The following is a 20,363-nucleotide window of genomic DNA, read 5'->3' on the forward strand; positions in this document are numbered from 1 at the left end:
TCAGGGGTCGGAAATCAGGGATGGATTTGTGAAACAAGAAGAGATTCCTTACAGTGTTCATGAGGGACTGGTATGCTTCACGGGACAGAATGGTCTGGCAAAGAAGATACTTCTTCCTGCGTCGCTTCAGCTGACGATTCATCAGTGTTTGATGGACATTTAGGCATGAGTAATACTATTAAGAAAATATCTCTTAATTTTTCTTGGTCAACCCTTGTATCCAACATGAGGGATTTCATTAGGCGTTGTGTCGTGTGCCAACTACATAGTTTGCCAACCCTGAGAAATCCAAAATATTGAAGATTTTTAATCTGTGAATTTTGTGTGTGGTTTCGTGAAACTTAAATGTCTAAAATACGATATTATAGGCACTGATGTGTATAAATGCATATTTCACGTCAATCACTTAAATCTGTTTCCAACAATCACTAGGAACAAATGCAAACAACTTACATACATTAGAAGATCATAAATGGAAATTTCCACAGTTCACACGTAGGTCTGCACAGAAAATAATGTTATTTTAACTCGGTTACATTTGTAGTTTGTTAGAGGAAACCTCCTTATAATGTAAAATAAATAATGTAACTTTAAACTATTTTTGATTATGAGATTGGAAATTGAGGTTGGGTTAGTATTTCAGCACATGTATGGGCCTACAAATTAAAAGCAGATAATTATCACTTCTTCAATGTCATGCATGTTGAAGATTTAGCCTTCTTTAAAAAATTTGCATCAAAATTCTGTTCATAACAAAGTCCTCCCTGTGATGATTTCAGTTTGGCCAGTTTTTCTAGAGTTGCATCACACATTGATGCTCTGAATTGGGTTCTTTTTCTTTTCTTCTTAATTTATGAAAAAATCCTTTCACACACTGCATTGCTGTGTGAGATACAGAGAATGGCAAGCATTGCCCCGGAAAGTCTACCATATATTAAGTATTGTCTGGAATTTTTATTTGTCCAAACAATGACCATTTCATATCCATTCTGCTCTGTTTTGCCACCTCTTCTGGAATATCTAGCACCTGAAAAGAGCAAAATTTTGTTTCCAACTAGTCTACTTCTGAATCCATATCTTGGTCTTCATTCTTCACCACAATGCTGGGAAACTTTTCAACAAAGAACCTTAGACTACAGAAAGAAGCAGTACAAATAGAGTTCATGTCTGCCACTTCTGCTTGTTTCAATATGTCACTTTGTTGTAGGAAGTAACAAAGATAGGATACAGGTTTTGCATCACCCTGATCGCTTCCATCCGTTGCCACTGAAAAAACTTCAATTTTCAAGATCTCAACATTAGTTGCATGTTTCCTATTCTATTTCTGCAATTATAGCTAATGTTTTCGTTTTTGGGCAGCTGTATTTTTCTTTCTTTCCAAATTTTGCTGTCCGGGAACATTTTCCTGAACAACGAGCCCGCGTAATCAGCACAAGTTATTGGCAAATTGTTTTCAACAATAAAAAACGTAAATAAACATTCTGCAAGAATTGTACGGTTCGCAGACATATCAGAAACATAATTCAGCATCTTATTTGAATCAATGCACTTTACGTTATCAACATATTTTTTTTTGTTTGGCAGTTTCTAAACACATCGTTTCTGCCAGCATGTGCGAGTGAAAAATCACAACGGCACGCAACATATAATGCATAGTTTACACCTTTACAAGACGATATGATGTGCGGAAACTCTTCTGCATATATCTTGTTGAAAGTTGTTTTGTAGTGTTTCTTCAGGCCGCACTGCTGCGACAACATAATAACATAAACAAAGAATATACCGTATTTACTCGTGTATAGCGCGCCCTCGTGTATAGCGCGCACCACGATTTTTGCAACAAATTCCAAAGAAAAAAAAATTGAAAAATTTTTTTCCCATAAATAAATTTTACTAACATTTTGTGGTACCTGATAATTTAAATTGATGTGTGGTGATGCGTCAGGAAAATACTTAAACTCTGCTGTGTAGACGGAAGATAATGAAGCGTTGTATCGTCACAACTGGTTGGTGAGAGGGAGGGAGGGAGGCGTGCCGCGCTACGTTGCTAAGCTGGCGCGGAGAACTAGATGACTCACCGGTCGCTGGCTGCTGGGACGAGTAATGGAGGAAGCGAAGAAAATGATCGGGGGAGGGGGGGGGGGGGGGAACTGGTGACAACATTCTCTCTCTCTCTCTCTTTTTTTTTACTAGCTTCTGAGCTGGCTTTCTGTTAAGGGGGGAGGTCTAAAAATAAACAAGAGACCATGACGTGCGAGCTTGCGCTCGCGCGCGCGCACGTGTGTGTGTGTGTGTGTATCTGTGTGTGTGAAACAGAGGCCTTGTTGCTTGTGCGTATGTCTGGGGGCTGGCCAGAAACGTCACCCGTCACCCGGCAGTTAACGACTTCCACTCCTCCCCGCCTCCCCCCCCCCTCAAACTTTTTTTTTCCGTGTATAGCGCGCATCCTTATTTTTTTCCTTTACTTGAGGGGAAAAAAGGGCGCGCTATACACGAGTATATACGGTATACGTTAATCCACTACATAACCAACACAACTAGAAACAACCATGGCCGCCATTAACAATCAAAAGCAACAGGTCGAAGTTAATTGATCTCGAATCGAGGTCGCAAGCGATATATATCCAACCAATCTAGTGCAATATGATTGTATCGATACAAATACAATCTATTGACATGAAAACGTACAAGGTATATAAAAAAAATACTAAAAATCATGAGGAAGGGATGTTGAATCAAGAGGTGTCGTGACATATACCCACAAATAGTGAGCCTCGCCAAAATCGTGAGAGTTGGCAGCTATGAAACTATGTAAGCCTCCCAAGCATGCCAATGTAGTGCTCTACGTGGCAGATCTCCCTGAATCACCGTGGCACACCTTTCATACTGATGTGTTCGGCTCACTGGTGGGTTCGTGTAAGAGCAATGTTGGTGTGCTGATAGTGCTAGATATTTTTACTAAATTTGTATCTCTTTTGCCCGTAAGAAATCTCAAGGCTACCTCTATGGTCAAAGATCTGTCGGAGCATGTTTAGAAATTATTTGTTCTCCTGTGTTTGCAATCGTAACCTGAAGACCTGTCTGAAAATATTTTACAATAAGGATCACTCTGCGTAGGTTGAAGACCTGTATCTTATTTATATAGGCTTCAATGTCACAGAGCACTGTTCCACCAGTTTTCCTCCTTCTGTACTTTTTTCAGGCAGACAAATGACGCATCCATTACTTAATAAATGGGGAATACCTACTCCTTTGCTCCCTCAGGATGAAATCTCTCGCGATGCTTTGTAAAATAATGTATTGAATATATTTGAAAAAATAACACGAGGTCATTGCAAAGCACCATGATTGTAGTCATATTGAACACAACTTTCATGTTGGAGCTGCAGTCCTGTGTAGAAATTTTGTCCAGTCCGTTGCAGCTGATAATGTGGGAAGTACATAAGTTTATCCCTGACTATGTGAGTCCTTATCTTGTAAGGAAGCTGTTGGAGCAAACACTGTGTTATTGGTTGTTCACAAAAGTGGCCCATAGTATCAGAAGGCACACATGTACCAGCTCAAGGCTTTTGTAGAAGAATAAACATAGTAAATGGCATGTGGGCGTTGGTTGCAACAGTGTAGAACTGACTTGTGCAGTGTAAACATGCTGTTTTCGCCTCTAAGGATCATGTGTGTATGCTAGTCATGTGTGACCTTTAGTGGTTCTCGAGTTCAGTGTTTAGTTTTACTTAAAATATTCATTGTAAAATTGAATGACAAATTTGTAAGATGAGGAAATGTTTGTTTTGTGTTCCTTAGGCCTTTGCTGAAGTTGAAAGGGTTAGGTTGGATCTTGTAAGTTTTGTGTTGTGTCAACTTGTTCTGAAGTGTTTTAATTCCTTGTAACTGTTTACTTGTTATGAGTCTGCATAAGTAGGTTTTTGTTGCTGTGTGTGTCGAAGCACCTAAGCAATCTTGCCCTGTTACATGTTCCTTTAATATTGCCGCTTGACAATGCTGAGGCATGATGGTCATAGGCGGGTTGGACTCCAGCTTGCTGGCTTCAGACTGCTTGTGTGGAGCTTCAGCACCTGTCATCAGCTCCCCCACTCTCGCCCTGTCAGACCCGCCGAATGTATCGACTGCTTTGCAAGGCTGATATTGGTTGTTAAAGAGTATCGAGTGTCCAAAACTAATACATACTGGCGGAAAATGATAAAGAATATAATGGTGTCTAAATAAATATATTGCATTAAATTAAGAGTGAGAAGCAATATATATTTCAAAACAACCATATCCTTTAAGCACAAAAATGAGTTACAAATCACACTCGTCACACTCTTTTTAATACCCTATTTAATTATTCCCCTCTGTGTCCAATCCTAAAGTGGCTGCAAAAGCATGTTATAAAGACATATATATATTTAAACTATACAAAAATCATAAAAACTACTGTCCTATGAATAACCACTTATAAAATTATCATTCTTTAACAGTTTTGTTACTAACATAAACTTGCTTTACTAAAATTCATATTGTAATATGTTGGAGTATCTTCTGTATTTTTTTAAAATTAATTTCCATCAAGGAATTTTTTATCTCAAAAAGCAGCTATCAGTGAAATAAAAGCACCAAACAGACTTTCACCTAGATTGTAGGCAGTCAAACATCCAGCACTTATCATATGTTTTGTAAGAAATGTATGAAAGCTAAGGACTCAATGTAAAAATTTTATTTAAACCCTTTTTCTGCAAAAGGTAGTTAAATGTGATAAAACTAGTAGTTCTTGTAAAGATGGTCAACAATCACTGAACAGATTCCATTATTTAAAGACTTAATGATTAACATGACCAAAACAATAATTGCTTTGTTATCAACAAAGATACCTAAAAATTGTTTTCAACTCTGTTTGTGACGGACGTAATATCCTCCCCGTCCTCTTGTTACAGGTCGGCAAGTACCAGTTCTCTTGAAGTACCTTCCCCTCATGCTCGTCACTATGTGCCTCAACACCGAGCCCTTCTGCGTGAACGTCAGCCCGCACATGTCACACACGTACGGTCTGAAGTTGACGTGCGTCATCTTGTGTCTGTTCAGACCGCCCTTGGTCACGAAACTCTGGTTGCAGTCGCACCAGAACTTCCTCTGCTTGTGACAGGCAACGTGCCTGTTCAGCCTGTATCTCAATGTAAACTTAAGTCCACACTCCTCACACTCGTAGGGCATCTCCTTGAGGTGGACTATCATAATGTGGTTTCTAAGGGAGGCTTTAGTGGCATACTTGCGGGAGCAGTGCAAGCACTCGAAATTCTCACCCGGCTCCTTGGGCGTGGGGTCATGATGCCTGGCCGTGTGCTTTTTGAGATGTGATACTGTGTAGAACAACTTGCCACAAGCTACGCACAAAACATTCTTGCCCGTGTGGTGTTGGATGTGATACTCCAGACCATTACTTGTCTTCAACATTTCACCACAAATGTAGCAGACATAGCCATCAGCACCTACACCGTGCCTGTTTTGTTTGTGTCTCAGAAGAGCACTTTGCGTACACTGGGTGGAAGGACACTTGTCACACTTGAAGGGTTTGTCCATGCTGTGTGTCAGAAGGTGACTCTGGAGGGTGGAGTTTACTTTGAATGCAGCTCCACATTTATCACACTTGAAATTTCTCTCACGGCTATGGATGATCAAATGCTGTCTCAGCCTACAGTATCGTGCAAACCTGCGGCCGCAGAAGCTACATACGTACACGTCCAACACCTCCTGTAGGAACTGGTTTCTGCACAGACAACAGGTAAACAATCAAACACTTTACTGCTTGCAGTACCACCATACATAATGCAAATATAAAGCGTAAAATAACAAATGTCTTGCTCCATAAGCTATACATGTGAGGCAGGCTTTTTAATGTTTTTTTTAAATTTTGTTTACCAACAAATTAAAAAGATTACTTTTAAATATTTCCTCACCATAATTTTGATATAAGGTAGCTATTTTGCATGACTATGATCAGCTTGGTTTAATTCTTTCTTCACAAAAAATTTTGATGTTAAGTAACCCAACTCATCAAGTATAGAAAAATACTGAGGGACCTGGGATTTAACCCGACATTGGTAAGTACTGTTTTAAAAATCACCATTAGAAGGAAATGTGGTGATGGTCCAGGTGTCTGCAGGCATATTAGTAATGAAGATTATGTGTTATGTTTAGAAGAGGCAGATTAATAAGTAATATTTGCTAAGTGAGCCGACCATGTGCTCTGCTTGTTCCTGTCAGTTGAAAAGACCTTCCTGCGTCGTCGGCACGCGCCAGCTCACGTGGTTTTTTTCCTCTGTCCACTGTGTTCCCCTTCCCAGCCTCCTTTCTTTCCTCCTCTCTGTGCATGCACCGTGTTCTCTCTCTCTGTGTGTGTGTGTGTATGCTTTGTCTCTTTTTTTTTTTTTTTGCTTTCGACTGGGCAGCTGGGAGGAATCTTCTTTTGTTTGTGGGCTCGGTCCTGCTAATTCTTAGCTAGGGCGGCGTAAGTCATGAAAGTTTATTTAGTAACATTAATGTATAACTGTATTCTAAATTCTGTTTTGGCCCCGCTCTGGTAAATTTCTTTTTCTAGCTTCTTTCATTGCTTGGCTTTACGAGCTGTGTGCATACCTAAGTTTCCATTATTGTATTTGAACTATTGTGCAGTGAAGCGACTGTCTCTTGGCATCACATGTTGTTTGTTCAATCTTGCGAGTTGTAGATTACACAGCCCAACAAGGAAATAATTTTTTTTTTGGTGTCTAGGATTTTGAAACTGATTGAGCTATGTTTAGGATGCTGAATCTAAATATGATATTAGTTTTTTTTTCTATCAGCACTACTTTTAGACATAAGTGTGAAAAAAGAAGTAAAACTGCCTGTTTGACTCAAGCCAAGTCATCACAGGGATACCCCAGGATGGGAATCCCATCCTTCATTTCAATGCTTTATCTAAATTTGAGGTCAGTCTGTGAGTTTTAGCCAAGCAGGATCGATCGAAGTTGATAAAAAATGAGTTCCAGTAGAAGCTGTATAAATCATAATGATGTGTTTTGCTACATATGCAGAGAATAAACATTATAAGATAACAGAAAGACTGTTAGTGCCCTTGTAAAGAGAGATTATCATGGATACTTTGGTGTTAAGCTCGGTGATCAGGATAAGTCTGGGCACCGCATCAGGTTTGTAAAACTAATACACAACATTTACGACAGTGGACTAGTGGGAAAAAAAAAAGTTTGAAATTCGGTGAACCGATGGTTTGGAGAGCACCCAAAAACCACATCGATGACTGTTGTCTAGTAAATATTACTGGAATAAATCAAAACAACCGTAGCAAGTGGACTTATCCTGATTTAGTCTCTCTAAGATGCCCGGTCCTTCACTCAGAGGATGTACTGATCTCAGCATTTCACTAGCTTCCAGAGCTTTCTGAGGACGAGTGTTGTCCCTATAACCACCCTTCTGATACTAATGAAGGCGACAGTGATTATGAGGGGACGTCAACAATTCCTCAACATTTCAAACAGGATGAGTTAAATGACCTCGCCAGCTATCTTAACCTGTCAAAAGAAGCTTCTGAATTACTTGCTTCCAGTCCGAAGGAAAATAATTTACTGGAACAAGGAACCAAAATTTCTTTACAAGAGAAAAGGATCTGCTACCATTCTTCTCTCAAGAAGAAAAATCTTGTATTTTGTCACGATAGTAGAGGACTCCTGGAAAAAATTAAGACTTCCTGAATATTTTCTAGATGATTGGAACCTATTTATTGATAGCTCAAAGCAAAGCTTGAAATGTGTTCTACACAGTGGGAACAAAAAATGGTTTAATACCAATTGCTCACTCAACGAAAATGAAAGGAACATATAGCACCATAGCTTTGGTCTGGGAGAAAATAAGGTTTCGTGAAGATAAATGGGTGATTTGTGTGAAATTAAAAATGGTTAACTTTCTCCTCGGACAGCAAAGTGGCCACACTAAATACCCTTGTTCCTTCTGCCTCTGGGATAGCAGAGACAAAATACACCACTGGGTTAAACAAGAGTGGCCCAAGAGAGAAGACATGGTCATTGGAGAAAAAAATGTTATTAACGAACCCTTAGTTGAATGTAGGGACGTGCAAAGCTTCGAAATTTTCGAATCCGAAGCGAATATTTTTAGGATTCGTATTCAATTCGTTGAAAAAAATAATATTCGTAAATTTTCGAAGCTTCGAAGGCAAACGAATATAAATTAGTCTTCTTTAACTTGCCATTTAGTAGAGCTAATTATTAATTATTAAAATGTGCACAATTTCTGCTAAAAACTTCAGGAAAATTGTTTAAGGATTCGTATACTTATGTTGAGGTTAAACATACTGACGGCGTACTTGTACAATTGCGTCATACAGAAACATTAGGTACCATAACAAATATGAACGCCATGACTATTACTAGTGCAGATATTCATTACAAAATCTTTATTTATGCATTTCCATCCACAAGACAAAAAAACACCACGTTATGCTTAAAATTTAATTTACGTTTTCTAATGTTTGTTTACACGACGATATTTCCGCCATTTTGCGGCCAGATGCTGCCAACTAGCCGAACTACGCCAGTCAGTTGCACAATGCACACAAAGTTGAGTATTAACATGATCACGGAAATAATTTGAATGGAAATATGTATCTTAGTTTTTCAGATATACGCCGCACGTTTTTTTTTAAATTCTTGTTCGGAAAGGAAAGTGCCGTGGTTGCCAACCATTACATTTCACAGATTGATATTGGCTTGGTGGTAGCCAAGTAGCCTGAAATTGTCTTCGCTGTATTAACTGCGCTCATTTATACCCTCTCTTTTCTATGCCTCGACGTCACTTTTTTGTTTACTTGTTCACCACGTTGGTTGAGTGTGGCAGCCATACTTTTTGCAATTCCGAAATTTTTTGTCAACTTAAAGGTGGCTAAGGCGTCGGACTCTCTGTGCATGGAAATCAAGGATGGATTCATGAAAGAAGATATTCCTTACAGTGTTCATAAGGGACTGGTATGCTTCACAGGAAAGAATGGCCGGGCGAAGAAGTTATTTGTTCCTGTGTCACTTCAGCTGACGATTCTTCAGCGTTTGATGGACATTTAGGCAGAGTAATACTATTAGGAAAATATTACTTCATTTTGCTTGGTCAACCCTTGTATCCGACATAAGTGATTTTATTAGGCGTTGTGTCAAGTGTCAACTATGTAAGCCTACGTAACATGGCAGATCTCCCTGAATCACCGTGGCACACCTTTCATACTGATGTGTTCGGCTCTCTGGTGTGTTCGCATAAGGGCAGTGTTGGTGTGCTGATAGTGCTAGATATTTTTACTAAATTTGTATTTATGTTGCCCGTAAGAAATCTCAAGGCTACCTCTATGGTCAGAGCTTTGTTAGAGCATGTTTAGAAGTTTATGTTCACCTGTGTTTGTGGTCTCAGACAATGTGCGTTATTCTCAGTCAAAAGTCTATTACAACACTTGCTTTGAATGGGCCATTCAACCTTTTAAGCTCTTATTATTTTTCGAAACTAAATATGTTGAGTAGTTCAATCGTAACCTGAAGACCTGTCTGACAATATTTTACAATAAGGATCACTCGGCATGGGATGAGGACTTCAATGCCACAGAGCATGGTTCCACCAGTTTTCCTCCTGTACCTTTTTCATGCAGACAAATTACGCATTCATTATTTAATAAATGGGGAATCCCTAGTGCTTTGCTTCCTCAGGATGAAATCTTTCGCGATGCTTTGTAAAATGATATATTGAGTAATTTGAAAAGAGGTCATTGCTAAGCGCCACGATTGTAGTCGTAGTCATATTGAACACAACTTCCGTGTTGGAGCTGCAGTCCTGTGCAGAAATTTTGTACAGTCCGTTGCAGCTGATAATGTGGGAAGGAAGTTTATACCTAAATATGTGGGTCCTTATCTTGCAATGAAGCTGTTGGAGCAAACACTGTGTTTTTGGTTGATCACAAAAGTGGCCCAGAGCATCAGAAGGCCCACATGTACCAGCTCAAGGCTTTTGTAGACGAATAAACATTGTAAATGGCATGTGGGCATTGGTTGCAACAGTGTAGAACTGACTTGTGCAGTGTAAACATGCTGTTTTCGCCTCTAAGGATCATGTGTGTATGCTAGTCATGTGTGACCTTTAGTGGTTCTCGAGTTCAGTGTTTAGTTTTACTTAAAATATTCATTGTAAAATTGAATGACAAATTTGTAAGATGAGGAAATGTTTGTTTTGTGTTCCTTAGGCCTTTGCTGAAGTTGAAAGGGTTAGGTTGGATCTTGTAAGTTTTGTGTTGTGTCAACTTGTTCTGAAGTGTTTTAATTCCTTGTAACTGTTTACTTGTTATGAGTCTGCATAAGTAGGTTTTTGTTGCTGTGTGTGTCGAAGCACCTAAGCAATCTTGCCATGTTCCTTTAATACCGCCGCTTGACAATGCTGAGGCACGATGGTCATAGGCATGTTGGACTCCAGCTTGCTGGCTTCAGACTGCTTGTGTGGAGCTTCAGCACCTGTCATCAGCTCCCCCACTCTCGTCCTGTCAGACCGAACGTATCGACCACATGCAAGGCTGATCTACCCTTTAGAACCTGCTCCCTGGAGGGGTCCTCCTAGACTCTTGGCATTCTAATTAGTAAGTACCGAGTTGGTGCAGTTGACAAGACTTACGTGGCAGCCTTTGCCACTCTGTGTTTACTTTATTGTGGAGGTTTGAACTGGTTTCTATGGTTATGTTTTTCTTGACTTTGTGCCTCACTCTTCTCATTTCTTTTGGATTTCTTCATTTCATATATCCTTGCTTGCAAACGATTTGCAACTTTTGTGACGGACACACAAGGTAGAACAGTTATTCCTGGTATGCAGAGCCTATGTGTTTGGTAATCGGTACTTTGGGCGAGAGACATACATAATCCCGATCCTGAATTTTAGTGAGGCAAACTAATGCCTGTGCGAAAGTGGCGAAAGCACGAAGAAAAATGTGGTGTGGCAGTGATAAATGCATGAAGAAGGGCATAGGCGGATATAGCAGCATAATCCTTAGTCATTAAATTGTTTACTTGTATGAATGGTTGGACGGTGTATTAACTGTCTTATTTATTTTTCAAGAATTTAAATTTTGGGTTAAAATACTTAAATTTTTTGTTAATGTGATGAGAAGATCATGTAGATCTTAATTTAGTTAGTTGATTGTATTTTTTTTGGTTTTCATTATTTAAGTAAATTTTTTTTGGGGTATCAATGCAATAAAATTAACCTTTTATTTATTAATCATTAATTTGTGATTATTTGACCTTTTATTAATGTTATAAAATGTAGATACCTCAGGAATAACAGCGTAATTCTATTTGAGAGTTCATATTGACAAAGGAGATTGCAACCTGGATGTTGGATTAAGATTATAAATAGGTGTAACAGTACTATTGATTTTTTGCCCCATTCATGCATACTGAGTACTACCAGTACCCATCCATAGCAATGGACTGGTAAATAAGCAAGTTTTAAATAAGCCTAACTGCCAAATGCCTCAATGATGCTGACATTGCCTTCTAGCACAAGACATTGTCTATTCTCCGATGGACACAGACTGAATATGGAAGCCCCCAGCATTCCGACAACTTAGATTTCAGTGATCATGGTTTATATTAATTCTGAAACTTAATTCATACAAAAACCACCTCTTTCATCCATTCTCAGGGCATACCTTCGGAAGGAAGACGGACTGCATTTATCAACTTGTTTTTATACATTGCTTGCCGGAACTTTGATTACGAAAAATTAGCAGACTGTCAAAATATGTGGGTGGCCCGTACCTCACATAGGCTAATTAAGTGCCATAGGACCTTTTCAACAATAACACGTGTGTAACAGGGATCATCTGGGGACACATCGAAGGCAATAAACACATTTTTTCAATGCCATGTATTTTTGTTTAACCGAATATGGGTACATGAACACGTCGGGGCATATGGGACGCCTTAGAGGCTGTGTGGTTTTGTATTCTTAAGGGGCCCGCCTCGTCAGGGGTGTATGTGTGTTAGTGAGGCGGGATGATAAGCGCGATTCTCGCTGGTGCTTCTAGCGCGGTATCGCCTCTAAGCGCAAGGCTCTGAACTGACGCGCAGTTGTCTTGTCGTCACAGGATAACTGTGAAATTTGAGCGATGACCGTAACATTATATGGCGGAGAGATGAAGATAAAGGTGTAAGGCAAGTCCCTGAAGTACTTTCAATGATCTGTACTGGTTGTTTTACGCCAAAAAAATACTCTGAAAACATGCGTTTTAGCCATTTTAACTCTTCTAAAAATACGGTTTAAAAACTTAATCCGAAAACAAAAGTAGTTTTCGGCCCTCAGCGAACTCTTAAGTGCTTTTCGTAAACAGGCCCCACTCGGATATTTTGAGTAGTTTTGAAATCGCGTTGTTTTTCCTGAAGCTCTGCGCACCGTATGTGTGTCCGGGTAGGCGGAGCCCTTAAGGGGCCCGCCTACCTGGGCACACATACGGTGTGCAGAGCTTCAGGAAAAACAACGCGATTTCAAAACTACTCAAGATATCCGAGTGGGGCCTATTTACGAATAGCATTTAAGAGTTCGCTGAGGACCGAAAAGTACTTTTAATTTCGGATTAAGTATTTAAACTGTATTTTTAGAAGCGTTAAAATGCCTAAAACGCGTGTTTTCAGAGTAATTTTTAGGCATAAAACAATCAGTACAGACTCTTGAAAGCACTTAAGGGGCTTGCATAACACCTTTATCTTCATTTCTCCTCCATATAATGTTACGGTCACCGCTCAAATTTCACAGTTATCCTGTGACGACGAGACTAATGCGCGCCAGTTCAGAGCCTTGCGCTTAGAGGCTATACCGCGCTAGAAGCACCAGCGAGCGTCGCGCTTATCATCCCGCCTCACTAACACACATACACCCCTGACGAGGCGGGCCCCTTAAGTGTGCTTGATGGTAAGAATGGGCCACATCTTTTTGGAAACATACAGCAGGGAGACTCCAGTATAGCACTCTACGCAGGCAATATCACATCCTGAGCGAGTCTTCAGCTGGGTAACACGAAGGCGCACATTCATAATGATGAGCTGCCAATGCATTTCCTGGTTCGACTCTATGACAGCAAAATGCACAGCTTTGTATGAATTTTATTTGAAACTTCTTAATAAGTTTGATTCTTACTGTTTTAATTTATGAAAAACTTAAATCATCAAATTAATACTGATATTAAATCCCTTCATATATGCAAGCTATAAACCAAAAATCATTTAAATTTAAGAGGGTAAGGTAGAATATAAGCGCTGATTTGATGTAGAATCTCCTTATGAAGTAATTGATGGAATCAAAAATACTTCATGGATGGGTCATGCCAAATTGTCACAATGTTATAACTGTGATCAGTTTCTATAGATTTCAAACATTAAAATTGCTAGATAACGGTTAGTATATTGTCATAGAAACAATGTTATATAAGAGTGCCTAATAAATGAAACATATAAAAGTAAGTAATAATACTTAAAAGTTTTTGTGCAATAATATAAATGAGAACTTTATTTCTCTTAACGTGTACTTTTTCTGCATTTTCTTCAATATTGCTCAGTTCGATATGATCATCGATGGTGTTGTCGGAGAAATAAAAATGTTTTGTTCTTTACACTTTTTACAAGTGTTTTCAGATTTAAGAATTTCTAGTTTTATGGCAATATTAATGCTATCTCTCTCTTGTAAAGTATGGCTACTGGCATGTCTTTGGGCGGCATTAATAAAAGAGGGGAAGCGAAAACAAGTGGCCAACTCGCGCATGACAGCAGGGTACCAAGTTCCAGGTTCATACGCTGTGGCTGGAGGTTATTTATTTTGTGGTATTAATTTTACTTACAATTTAATAGTATTTTATTTATTAGACCAAAACACACAAATAATACCAGATTTAATTAGTTCAAAAAGTACAAACAATATTTTTCTTCAGGATGAGGGGTCAAAATGGGACACCTTCAATTATACGAAGGTAACAATTTTATGAATGCCATCCGTGGAACCGTGAGCATATGTATATTGGGGTTGTAGTGTAAAAGGAAAACAATATGGATGCCGACATCATTGAAGTGCAAGATATTTCAGGGTTTGTTTTCATATTCTTACTTCAACCAATTTACATATGTTTTTCCTGTTTAAATGATGCATTATTGTGACAATACGAAAGAAAAAAAGTACCGACACACACACATGTGCACATGCAAGCACACACACACACACGCACGCACGCACATCTTGAAAAGGCAGGAACTACCGGAGAGAAAAAAAACATATCAAAACCACAAGGGACTATAGTGTGTAGTTTCTGTTTCTTGGAAGATATAACAAACTTAGTGTAAATTTTCGAAAGTGAGTAAAGAATATTTTTTTGTAGTTTGTAATTACAGCACTAGCAACATCCAGGCATGCCCATCAGTAATCACAGTTATGCATGCAATGAAACACACTAAAAGCAAACATGAAAACTGTTACACTTGATACTAAATTTTACAAAATAATTTCAAGCTAATACATAAATGAGTTAAACCATCTATTAAATAGTTTTAAAAATGCACAGGTCCAAAAACTATTTTTAAAAAATCTAGTTTTGATACTGCAACATTTGCATGTCTTGTTTCTTGACTGTTCTGGGAGGTAAATTTGTTTTTATAGCATACCCAATAATCTAAACTGAAACAAACCAATTGGTTTTTATATATAAAAAAATTGGTTGTCTGTAAAGTCGGTTTACGGACGATAGTTTAACGTGACGTCATAACAAAACATTGATGAAATGATTGCATACTTTTATGAATAAAATTGAATCATTTTTATTTTTATAATAAAAGAATAAATACTTGAAATTATACTAGTAATCAGATTTTTAAAATGCAAGAATAATTAAACTTTATTGCCGAAATTGTTGTTGTAATAAGCAATGAAAACCACATTAACTTTTCACTTCACTTTATAAACAGTCGACAAAACAGTTCACGTGTAGATGACTTGTAATTAATTTTAAAAACTGGCGTTTTGCTATGAAGTTTCAATATAATTATGAACAAGTTTTCATATAAATAAACTGTAATAAAATATCTATCATCAATTATATGAATCACCATAATTTTTTAGTCAATTATAACATAACCTATTATTACTGCACTCACAGACAGATGCTACTTTTTTTTAATAATAAAAGAATAAATACTTGAAATGATAGTAGTAATCAGATTTTTAAAATACAAGAATAATTAACCTTTATTGCCAAAATTGTTGTTGTAATAAGCAATCAAAACCACAGATTAAAATTCGTCGAGAATATTTTACATTTTTATGTCTTCCAGTGCTTAAAATGATATGCAATTGTGGCCCCGGGTAGGAAAATTTTATTTATAATTTGTTAATAATAACGCCCATCGCGATAAACAAAGGAAAATATGTATTAACGAGTGCCTGGTTACCGCTGTAGCTGATAGAGAGCACGATTCGTTCGGTTCGCGTCCGTCACCGTAGATAGCAGCACCATAGGGGAATAATATTATTTCGTTATAATAATACAATTTTATAACAAATACGCATCCCAAATACACCAAACTTATTTATAATGTGTTACAATATTTTTTAAAACATTGTGCAAAAGATCCCGGGTGTAATTTGAATTATTATATGTAACTGTAAAACACCATTGTTCGTTAAAAACGTATTTGAATATTCAACATTACTTTTAAATAACAGTACCGATTGTGCTGAAAATCGGTGGACGATCGTTAAATTATATAATATTAAGAATTCAAACGACGAAAACATGATTGAAAAGTCAAATCGATTGTTGTTCCAATCGAGTGGAATAGAGATACGGCGCATGCGTACAATGAGCGTAATGGGACACATCCGTTGTGGGACAATGTGCGTTACGGGACACTTTTTCGTGCGTGCAGCCGGCGTTCATCAATTTATTAGACGGCCGGCGTTCATCGATTTATTAGACGATGACACGTCAAAAAATTATTCTGCTAAACATATGCAGCCGACATGTCATTAAGTTTCTATGTTTCCATAATACATTAAAAATTTACCTAATCCCGTAACTGTAATCTAAATCAGTAATAATATTTGAAAATCAGTAATACTTGGTAGCACTGAAGTTAGTAACACTTAGTTTTTTTAATATATAAATAAATAAACCTAGTGACCGTAAAATTCATGCTGGCCTCTTTTTGTCCCATTCTCCCTCATAACTATATACAGTCGTTTATGCCTATGCTGTTGGAACTCCTACGTCTTACTGAAAAAAAGATAGTAAATCATGTTACCTGGCATTATATTTCTGTTTTAAATGTAAATGAGTAAGAATATAAAACATTTACATCAACAAATAAAAAAAATTAATAAATAAAAAAAATTAAAAGTGATACATATGTATTATCAAAGTATAAAACATTAAAACTAAAATTAACTATAACTCTTTTATAAAAATCAGTTTCTGTTATCCCTCATCATCTAAAAACAATGTGGAACATTGACAAACAAACATAGATCTTTAAAATTGTCCACAGATTATTTTACATGATACTGTATAAAGCTGGAAGTGAATGTATTTATTTACTTTTAAAAGATTTTCATTTTCGTTCCAAACACGCAGTGTAATCACATATTAAGATATTTATGTTAATCATCTACCGTATTCACCCGCACATGTGTCACACATTTTATGCAGATTTTTTGTTTCGTAACACGTACTGCAATGCTTATGCAATTTTTTTTTCGATTTTTGATAAAAAAAACAAAAAATTAACATTGCCTGTGCTGGTTTTTAATAACTATCTCACAAGTAAGTACAAGCTGTTTAATTAAAATAGCTCAGCGTGTAAAACATCTGTCGGGCCGCTAGCCGGCTGGTGCCCTGGTAAGTGAGGTGGCTGTGAGGTGGCTGTGTGCTGCTGGGCTGGTGCTAGACAAGGGTGGAAAATGTAAAAATTACCGGCCAGAGACTGTGAAAGTGGGGAGGGGGGAGTGGGAAGGGGTGCATGTGTGAGTGAGTACATGTAGGCAGGGAGTAGTTTTTATGGTTCTCCCTCCCTCTCCCAGCATTGTTAAGTACGTGAACTGAACTTGAACCTCTACACATTAATCACGTCTATTTCGATAGGTTTTTGTGACGCAACTTTATTCAAACATTATTTTTAGTGTGAGATTGCAAATGTTTTCTACATTAACATTCCTAACAAAACTGCAGAAAAGGGAGGTTTTTTTTAAATACGAGGAACACAAATTGAGCAGTGTGCAGTATTTTCTGTCTTGGGGAAGGATAGGGTACAAAAAGTAGTTCCATGGATGGGAGGGAAACAAAAGTATAAAAAATAGTATTCATGTACCATAAAGGATGAAAATGGGAAGACACGAGAAGAACCACTTGTATTCTACTGGAGGCAGATTTATGGTGCAACAATATTCAAGGGCAACCCTTATTTTGAAATTTTTTTTTGCCCAAAATCATAGATGTGATGATGCGATCCATACAAAGTGGCGACTTCTGCAGGTAATTACAGTATTCGATTATCCGTCACAGCCATAGTTTGGGCAATTATTGTTTAATTAAACTTTACTGCATTGAAGGTAAAATTCAAGGGAAATTTTTTTTATATGTTATATTCAAATGTACATATCTAAGGATGAAAAAACCAGAATTCACTGAAGTTACATATTTTTTTTCCATTAAAATTTGTTTTTTATATAGTCAACCAATACCTTTTTCTGATATGAGATAGTACTGTTAAACAACAAACATTATAGTGCCTTCAGAAATGTATTAAATGAACAGCATTAATGTTTTATATCAATTAAATGCAACTACATATCTAAACCAGTAATAGTTTTAAAAACCAATCTAGATACCCATGACTGCAGCATTAAATTTACTAACAAACTAAATAAAAATTGGAAGCTTTATAAAATAAAATAAATCTGATATGAAATATGCACATACCTGTTGAGCAATTCCACTACATTGTTGGACTCAAATATTTCTTTAGGCAGTGATGAGGCCTCTGAAACAAAATTATGTATAAATATAGATATATTTAAAATTACTAAATATATTAAGTGCACTTTGTTGTTCAGCATTTAATAAATCAAGGGAAGGGGATTAAGTCAGCTTACTCCATTATGGTTACATGACTACAGAGCACAAATGAGTTAGCATGCATGCACTTGGAAAATATAATTTCAGACTGCCAAAACAAATTTTTGAAACACAGAGATAACAAAAAAAAAGGAAGAAAAAAAAAAAGAACAGAAGTTTTTGTTTCAACCTAAAACTTAAGTTAACTGCTATCCAATAAAGTATTAGGGCCGGCCTTCATAATGAGGTGAAGAAAAATCCAAAATAATTTTGCAGGTTAGTTTAAAAGTAATCACTCTTCGCCTTAAATCACAACTGTCATAGGTAGCTCAGGTATCCCGGCCAGTCCATTTTAAATCAACCAAGGCTTTCATATTTCAGAATAAAGAAGTAGTGTGTAAGTTGGTGGAATTCATTAATTTTAAAATTCCATAGTTAGAGGGCTTGTATTTTTGCCATTCTCTTTAGATTTGCATAATCTTTTAATATGGTAAGCAACTTGCCTATAATATGATTAAATTACATGTAACATTGCAGAATTCACGCCCCCTACTATTCTTCACATTTATATAAGACTATTTTTATGTTTAATGTTTTTGTGAATATTTTTATAATTATTTTTTGTAATTTTGTTGGTGTTTTAATGATTATTATTAATTTAGGTTATGTTTAGGAGTGTTTTATTATTTGTTTAATTTATAATTTTAAATTAATATGTGTATTATTTAAATTTTTTATATATTTTAAAGCATAGTATGGATAGTTAGACGGTCATTTTCGAGAACAGTCTAGAAAGAGTGAAAAGAAAGAAAAGACATGGGCGCGACACACTGTCGCCATAAGGTCATTTGTCACACCTCAAGATAGTGCTTAGTTGGAAAATCCCAGCACGTGGACATGTAACTGCGTAGCAACAAACTGGAACTTTCGCTGGGTGCAGTCTCGCCAGCCAATCAGAGCAAACTTTGAGGTGGCGTGATGTGTCTCCCCATGCCAGTATTTTTAGGGAAATAAAAAATAATGTGATTGGTTGGTTGGCCCACGGGGTCGCCTCCCTTTGTTTTGTTCTTGTAAATGGATGGTAACTGTGTGGTGGGTGTTCAGTAACTCAGTGTCAGTAGCTGTCGTGAGTTGACAGTCTACAGTCATCGGTAGTCATAGCTCGTATTGTTTAGTATGCAGTTGTCGTGTCGTCGTCGGACCGGTGTGACATCCGGCTGCGGCAATTTGCAATGATAAATTGTAAAATGCAACAAGATTTTTTTTTAATTCAAACAAAACTCGTATTAAAGTGTTTATAATTGTATTTGTTATTATTCCGGGTTGCCTTGCCGGGCCAACCTGGAATGTAACAACTTAAATTTTTTTTTTTGTTTTAATATATTGCCTTCATGAACCTTATGATAGCATAGGTACCAAATTTAAAGATGGGATGACTATCAGTTCACACTGAAATAAGCATTTGTTAATAGCAGTGTGCCTACAGACAAGTTTGATACTCAATACACAAGTGTTAAGTAAGTATGTAAGCAAAAGCACGAGACTTCCAAATTTAAAGTACAGTTTTAGGTTGTTTTTTTTATCAGATTGTAGCTGATTAGTTTTGTTCATAAATTATTATTATTTAAACTGTGGCTACATAATTATTAAACATATATGATTTGTTATTTTAAGTTTTAATAACAAACTTAGTAATACAATAATTAAAAATATAACTGGTTTTAATAAATTAATTAGACCTACCATTTGTCAGTTGTTATGCATAGGTTTACACTTGTACAATGCTATGTTCATTCTTTATAATTTTTATATTTTAAAAATAAATGGGTTTAACTTACTTTACAACATATAATATAATTTACACTTTCAGTGATAAAATGTTATGTTTTGAACAAACTATTGAAAAATAAATACTTGTATTTTTAACAGAGTCTGAGATGCCATGTATTTCCTTTACAGTTAGTTTGTATTTTCTCCCAGTAAATGTTGTTCGATTTAATTTGAAAATCACAAAGTTCTTTATACAGGTAGAGTACTTAAAATATCCGCTCTTCTCGGGTAAGTAAATTTTATGTGACCACATAAGGAATTTTTATTATTCTCTTATGGAATATAAAGATTTTATGTAAATTAGACAATTGTCAACAAAATGCAATAATGTAATGAAAACAATATATAAGTATATTATTTT

At 36.7% G+C, this 20,363-nt stretch overlaps 1 protein-coding gene across 6 annotated transcripts in view; it reads right to left on the reverse strand.

Annotated features, from left to right (window-relative positions):
* Positions 1-20,363, reverse strand: part of LOC134531837 (zinc finger protein 660-like) — a 116,983-nt gene that overhangs the window by 26,151 nt on the left and 70,469 nt on the right. For 5 of the 6 annotated variants that reach the window (XM_063367813.1, XM_063367816.1, XM_063367811.1 and 2 more), the window contains 2 exons: positions 18,038-18,098; positions 4,307-5,761 (listed from right to left, as the gene is read on the reverse strand). In XM_063367813.1, the coding sequence (XP_063223883.1) occupies positions 4,882-5,761; positions 18,038-18,098 (941 nt within the window). In that variant the 3' untranslated portion in view covers positions 4,307-4,881. Of the gene's footprint in view, positions 1-4,306; positions 5,762-18,037; positions 18,099-20,363 lie in introns of those variants that run through there. The other variant, XM_063367812.1, reaches the window with a different exon arrangement.

This window comes from Bacillus rossius, chromosome 5 (genome assembly GCF_032445375.1).
Source record: "Bacillus rossius redtenbacheri isolate Brsri chromosome 5, Brsri_v3, whole genome shotgun sequence".
Classification (NCBI taxonomy): Eukaryota; Metazoa; Arthropoda; class Insecta; order Phasmatodea; family Bacillidae; genus Bacillus; species Bacillus rossius.